The following is a 7,451-nucleotide window of genomic DNA, read 5'->3' on the forward strand; positions in this document are numbered from 1 at the left end:
TGTAATATGCCTGCATCACCTCACACAGAGTTCCATCTTGAGAAACCATTTTCTGTCTGTATGTGTTTAAGGAAAGTTCCATACGATTTGCAGAAATGATATATATCGAGCTATGAATGAATTTAAAACAAACAAACAATAGAATCATATCATCATCGCGGGCTGCTTGCCCGCGGACCAAGTCCACACTTTCCTTCCAGACGTCTCTATAATAGAACCAAGATATAACTACTTTCCTACCCTGATTTACAAACTGTCATTATTAGAACGGTCCTGAATGACCTGTCCACGTTTTGGGCAAAGGTAGGTAGGTATTGAGTATAGTCACAACTCCACCCCATAGACCCGTGACCCAGACCGAATACTTTCTATACTTCACTTCTGTTCGTTGTAAACATCGGTAAAAATAATATTTGATTAAACGTAATAGTTGATTATTTCCTGACAGGTGGAGAAGTTGCAAAGATCCAAGGTCCGAAGTACCTCAGGCTGGGTTGTTGGAAAGACAGCAGCAATCGAGCCATTGCCACACTGGAGAAAACAGACGAACGGCTAGACGGGAGTTACACCGCCCGTGCTGACGCCATCGAGAAGTGCTACCAGGTTCTGTGATTTTTGTTATTAATTTTGGCAGAAGAAAAAAAATGTCGCCTACTGACACGTTTCAGTGTTTACTGACATGAAAGCACTTGCTACATCTAGTTAACTGATTCCATATACGTGGCAGCATATTTGCTTTAGAATTAAGTTGGTTCTCATAGAATATGAGGGGGGATAGTTTCGCACTTATAGATCGATTATGATCTGTACTTATACATTTCCACCAGAATCTGTCAAGCATGAAAGTAATTCAAATACGTGAATAATTTATAGAGCACTAAGCGATGTATCTTGATAAAGAACAATTTCAAAAACAAGACCTACATTTTTGTGCCTCTCATTAATATGAAAACATGCCCATACAGGTGGCCAAGTCTCGCGGGTTCTCCGTTTTCGCGGTCCAAAATGGCGGTGAATGTTTCGGCTCGGCTACTGCTCTCGGCACCTACAAGAAGTACGGACCTTCGTCATCATGTCAGGCCGATGGAGAAGGAGGAAGCTGGGCGAACGAAGTCTACCTGATAAAAACAGGTGAGATAAAAGGTCTTTTTCAGATCACAACATTTCACTGACACTAATGCCCCTGTATTTCTTAAGGCTTTTAGTGTTTAAACACTAACCGGTACCCTCTTACAAAATGAACGCCCGAGATGGCAGACTTCAACCATTTTTTTATATTGATTTTGAGCCCTTTCAATCCTTCTGAGAAGTCATATCAGAACTGAGTTTCTAGCACGCCGGTACTGAACGTGGTTTTTGGAAACACACAAAGAGCATGATTGACCCACAGACACACCCCGCCAATACATCACTCCTGTTTATAGTTTACACGAGAATTTCATTCCATTTCAAGTTATGTCTTTATCCAGGGACAACATGACGCCACTAGGGCGGTTTTCAATTAATGAAAAACCTTTATTGTACATTTATGCTCAAACAAGCTAAGTACAGATCATAGCGATAAGGCACAATTTCATCTACAGAGACTACTATAAGCTGGTATGTACAGGTTCAATGAGCCCCTCGATTTAGCGTAGTGCCATGGTTCACTTGACATGAGTATAATGTAGAACAATTGACCAGGACGTTTTAATACTTGCTGTACTGAACATACTAAGTACTTAGCAGAGACGTGCATGTATATTACTACGTTACGAAAATTTGTAAATGTTTCTTGTAATCATTTCCTTATGTTTTCTTTTTGTTCCAGGAGCTCCCATTGCTTTGCCAAAGGGTGAGTAATTTGTCATATTTTGTTTCATTCTACGTTTCTACATTTCCTTTCGTTTTAATCGCGCAGCCTTCTTGTATCAATGATGGAAAATACCGATACCTGACCCACGTGCTTATGGACAACATGACTCAACCCCAATCGTCATTTAACTGTTTAACTTCGGACATGTTTCCACAGGATATGTCCCCAAGCCATACATCAGTATTGGCTGTTGGAGGGACTCGGGAAGTCGCGCCATTCCTACTCTGGAGGGGAAAGACAAACTTTTAGACGGCAGCTACACCACACGTGCCAGCGCCATCGACAAGTGCTACCAAGTGGCCAAGTCACGTGGTTATCGTATCTTTGCGGTCCAAAATGGCGGCTGGTGTGCCGGATCTGCTGACGCCTACAGAACCTACAAGAAGTACGGACCCTACACAACTTGCGGGAAGGACGGAGAAGGGGGAGCCTGGGGAAATGAGGTTTATCTCATCTCAGGTAGATAGCTTTTCTTTTGTTTTGTTGTTTTTACCTTCAGCTTGCATGCCAGTCTCTGAGCATTTCTGTCTGTTTGTTGGATTGGAAGTAAGTCTGCTTGAAAGTGTAATACCATTCACTTATCCATGAGCTTCATCTCTATAATTTTGTTATTCTGTCTTTCAGATGTTGTCAGGGCAAACAAAGCAGGTGAGTAGGTCAATTGTCAGCTATCGCTGAATCCCTCTAACGTAAAATATCATCATACAACACAACACAGCACAACACAACATTGCATAGCAGGACATAGCAAAACAGGACATAATATTTGAGTTAGATGGACGTGACACATGCTATTTGCAATATCTAAAAGCACTGAAACAGTAAAACATTTAACCACACTATTCTATCTAGTACACTTAAGAACAGCTACCTGATTTTTATCATCTAGAAAAATGCCAGGAGGAAAATGGGGTGTCCTACCGAGGAACAGTTTCTGTGACCAGATCAGGAAAGACGTGCCAGCACTGGGCCAGCCAGACGCCACAGAAGCACGACAGCACACCTGACAAACATCCGTTATCTGGTCTGGATGGGAACTACTGCCGGAATCCCATGGGAGCCCGCCAAGGTGTCTGGTGCTACACCACGGATCCCAGCACGCCATGGGAGGAGTGTGCCGTGCCAGTCTGCGGTATGATCTTTGTAACCTTAGAAAAAAAAAACGATGTTCATAACTTTCGTGTTAATGATCCCCCTTCATTTTTCTTTCACAAATTAAGAATATCATAGTTAACCTCTGCTAACAGTATTTTGTCTCGTCACTGCAGCTGGTCCGGAGTACATAAGCCTGGGTTGTTGGAAAGACACCGGCAATCGAGCCATCGCCGAACTGGAGAAAACAGACGAACGGCTGGACGGGACTTACACCGCCCGCGAGAACGCCATCGAGAAGTGCTACCAGGTTTGGTGATGTTCGCTTATTCTAGCAGAAGCAAATACGTCTCGTACTGGCACTTTACTGTATGTGTCGGGCGACAGTATTATCAGAATGAAACGAGGAAAAGCAAAGATCATTTGTGTGTGGTAGGAGACCACGACATTACATGGACACCATGTTTAAGCCGGCTCCATAAAAACCGGAAGGAAATGTATTTTATTTATTATTTATAAGTTCATTGGTTCAAGGCTGATCTAAGGGGAGACCTTGAACAGGGAAGTCGTTATTCAATATCAGATGATAAAGAAACCATGTCCATGTAGGTTGCCAAGTCTCGCGGGTTCTTCATCTTTGCTGTCCAAAATGGCGGCTGGTGCGCCGGCGCAGGGACTGGTAGTGCTCTCGTCAACTACCGGAAGTACGGGCCCTCGGCATCATGTAAGAAAGATGGAGAAGGAGGTCCTTGGGCGAATGAAGTCTATCTGATAACAGGTAAGTTCGATCCATTACACAAAATCTGTACATAAGTGCCGTAAAACCTAATAAAAACCTCAGAGATGGCAGACTTCACCCCACTATTAATTACTCATATTGCTATGAAATATCATAAGTCCTGACGACAAAAATAGCGGCAGCACAAAGTATCTATCTCTAGACTACATTTCTCTTTGGAAGCAAACAAAAAGACAGGCAAACTCCTCAATCGAAAAACAGACCAACGCCAAAGGTAATATTTCTTTACATTTAGTTAATAACTTCACGTTGTTACTATGTAAGGAGTATCTCTTTATCACTGTGGATAATTCTTCTTAACGTTTCTTGCATTTGTTACAGGTGCCACCAAAATAGTGCCTCAAGGTAAGTCATTTGATATTATTTCTCAAAGAAGACGATTCTTCATTATTTTCTCCATCGAATCAGTTGTTGAATATTCTTGTGTCTAACATGCAGAATAGGGACTACAATGACTCCACCTCCTCTCATTCTCAACTGAACACGTTTTTCCCCAGGATTTGTTCCCAAGCCGTACTTCAGCATCGGCTGTTGGAAGGACACCGGAAACCGCGCCATTCCTACTCTGGAGGGGAAAGACGCACGTTTGGACGGCAGCTATGCCGCACGCGCCAACGCCATCGAAAAGTGCTACCAGGTAGCCAAGTCGCTTGGCTACCGAGCCTTTGCGGTCCAAAATGGCGGCTGGTGTGCCGGATCGGCTACAGCCCACAAAACCTACAACAAGTACGGACCCTATTCCACCTGCCAGCATGACGGGGAAGGGGGAGCCTGGGGAAATGAGGTTTATCTCATCTCAGGTATTGTGTCTTCTACCGTGTTTATCTTCGTCATGGGCATGTTACACTTTATTCTATGACGAGAACAATATATATGATGCATCAATTCCAGTAAACTCTCGATTAGAACCTCCTTTTAATACCGTAATAAATTTAAGGTCTACACAAATAGCTTTAAACCTGTTCTTGTGTCTTTCAGGTATGTTCATCCCCAACAGAGGAGGTGAGTAGGTCGATCATCAGCTTTCTTTGTTTACTGGAATAATCGTAATTTGCGTGCATCACTTCATAATGTCTTACACGCCTTTCCATCATGACAAAACCATTTTCTTCAGTACGTGTTTTACAAAGGTTCCATACGATTTGTACAATTGATGCATATCGGGCCGTGATTTAATGAAAAAAGTAATAGGACCGAGAAATGAGAATGAACAACTCTCCTACCTCGATTTGCAAAGTGTAATTATCATAACGGTCCTGAACGACCTGTACAAGTCTTGGGACTAGATAGGTACATGTAGGTATTGAGTATAGTCACAACTCAGCGTCAGGGTTCCTACGTACTTTCTATACTTCAATTCTGATAATATGAAAGCTATACTATTACTGTACTTGGATTATTTTATTGTACTCGATGCGTAAAAAGCTGCATAAGTCCTGAAATTTTTTTTCATTCTTCCTATTGTTAATTTTGACTTGAAAACTATGTAATTAGAATATTCCTACTTTTGCCTTTAATGCTACTTCATCAAACATCATAGTCTGCAGGCAGACGCTCTCTTATGTCAGCTTAATCTAGATTCATCAGGTACCAAATGTTGGGCATCTGGTGTTCGCAAAACTTTGGAGGAGTGTGGTTACCCTTTTGTTTGGCAAACCCGTAAGTCAACAGATCCAAACATATCCAACCTAATTTCTGCAATCCACCAACGACTGAATGATATTTATTTCCAGAATTTTCTAACCAACATTCATAATGATAATAAAGGTTTACGTGCGAAAAACAAACTCCGAACGTACAGACTACTGAAATCCACATACAATGAAGAGCAGTATTTAAAAATTACAAACATTCGGCATAGAACTACCATTGCTAAACTAAGAATCGGTTGCCACCGACTGCGAATTGAATCGGGAAGGCACAACCGCACTCCTCTAGAACAAAGAATCTGCCAATTTTGTACCTCAAACATGGTAGAAGATGAAGTGCACTTCACTGTTGATTGCGATATGTATGCGAATGATAGAAATACTCTATTTAGTTATATAGAAAGTAGATTCCCTCATTTTAGACACATGAGTAGCACTGACAAGTTTATATTTCTCATTCGTTTTGACAAACCGACAATAGCGAAACCCATACAGTCCTACATTTTCACTATTACCAAGAAGCGAGAAGAAGCCGAACTTTTGTGTTAGACTAGATTTGTGACACTTTTATGTATGTATATATCCTGACTTGTTGTGACCTGTACTTAGCCCGGTTGGGCAAAAATTGTACAATAAAGGTCTTCATTCATTCATTCAATAATTGATCATTTCCTCACAGACGGAGAAGTTGCAAAGATCCAAGGTCCAAAGTACCTGAGGCTGGGATGTTGGAAAGACAGCAGCAATCGCGCCATCACCGCACTGGAGAAAACAGACGCACGGCTGGACGGGTCTTACACCGCCCGTGCTGACGCCATCGAGAAGTGCTACCAGGTTCTGTGATTTGTGTTATTTATTTTGGCAGAAGAAAAAAATGTCGAAACTGACACGTGGTAGTGTTCACTAACATAAAAGCAATGACTTCGTCTAGATAATTAATTTAACATACGTGGAATCGCAATTGCTTTAGAATTAAGTTGATACTCTTAGAATAAAAGGAGGGATAGTTTCTCATTTATTGATCAATTATAATCTGTACTAATACATTTTCCATCAGAAAGTGTCAAGCATGAAAGTATTGCAAATACGTGAATAATTTATAGAGCACTAAGCAATGTATCTTGATAAACAACAATTTCAAAAACAAGACCTACATTTTTGTGCCTCTCATTCATATGAAAACATGTCCATACAGGTGGCCAAGTCTCGCGGGTTCTCCGTTTTCGCGGTCCAAAATGGCGGCGAATGTTTCGGCTCGGCTACTGCTCTCGGCACCTACAAGAAGTACGGACCTTCGTCATCATGTAATGCCGATGGAGAAGGAGGAGCCTGGGCGAACGAAGTCTACCTGATAAAAACAGGTGAGATAAGGTCTTTTTGAGATCACAACATTTCATTGACTCTAATGCCCCTGTATAATTTTTTTAGACTTTTAGTGGATTTAGACACAAAATTCTCATTCAAAATGAACATCGCAGGCGGCAGAATTCACCACTTGAGAAGTATAGAATCATAAGTATTTAGAGTAATGACAGGGTGCAAGTGACATGAAAGAATGTAGAACGTGTGACCAGAACGTTTTGATATTTGATGTTCTAAACATACACAGCATAGACATGCATGAATATCAGATTCACTACCGTCCGAAAATAAATTTGTTTCCTGTCATCATTTCCTGTTTGCTTCTTCTTCCAGGAGCTCCCATCGCTTTGCCCAAGGGTAAGCAATTCCACATATTTTGTTCCATAGACGTTTCTACATTTCCTTTCGTTTTTAATCGCTACGCCTTCTTTGATCTATGGTGAAAAATAACGATGCCTAACGGGAACCCACGTGCTTATGCTCAACATGACTCAACCTCAGGTATCCTTTAACTGTTAAACTTCGGACATGTTTCCACAGGATACGTTCCCAAGCCGTACATCAGTATTGGCTGTTGGAGAGACTCGGGAAGTCGCGCCATTCCTACTCTGGAGGGGAAAGACAAACTTTTAGACGGCAGCTACACCACACGTGCCGGCGCCATCGACAAGTGCTACCAGGTGGCCAAGTCGCT

At 41.8% G+C, this 7,451-nt stretch overlaps 1 protein-coding gene and 1 long non-coding RNA gene across 2 annotated transcripts in view; one reads left to right on the forward strand and one right to left on the reverse strand.

Annotated features, from left to right (window-relative positions):
* The window catches only part of LOC118414515, a 660,232-nt gene extending 659,221 nt beyond the window's left edge, over positions 1-1,011 (reverse strand). The window contains exon 1 of the long non-coding RNA XR_004830988.1: positions 964-1,011. This is a non-coding gene — a long non-coding RNA (uncharacterized LOC118414515). The remainder of the gene's footprint in view (positions 1-963) is intronic.
* Positions 1-7,451, forward strand: part of LOC118413013 — a 711,153-nt gene that overhangs the window by 698,628 nt on the left and 5,074 nt on the right. Inside the window, exons 2-7 of the mRNA XM_035816130.1 lie at positions 2,480-2,503; positions 2,745-2,987; positions 3,124-3,257; positions 3,557-3,725; positions 4,068-4,091; positions 4,244-4,546. Coding sequence (XP_035672023.1) covers positions 2,909-2,987; positions 3,124-3,257; positions 3,557-3,725; positions 4,068-4,091; positions 4,244-4,546 — 709 coding nt within the window. The 5' untranslated portion in view covers positions 2,480-2,503; positions 2,745-2,908. The remainder of the gene's footprint in view (positions 1-2,479; positions 2,504-2,744; positions 2,988-3,123; positions 3,258-3,556; positions 3,726-4,067; positions 4,092-4,243; positions 4,547-7,451) is intronic.

Source organism: Branchiostoma floridae, chromosome 4, assembly GCF_000003815.2.
Source record: "Branchiostoma floridae strain S238N-H82 chromosome 4, Bfl_VNyyK, whole genome shotgun sequence".
Taxonomy (NCBI): domain Eukaryota; kingdom Metazoa; phylum Chordata; class Leptocardii; order Amphioxiformes; family Branchiostomatidae; genus Branchiostoma; species Branchiostoma floridae.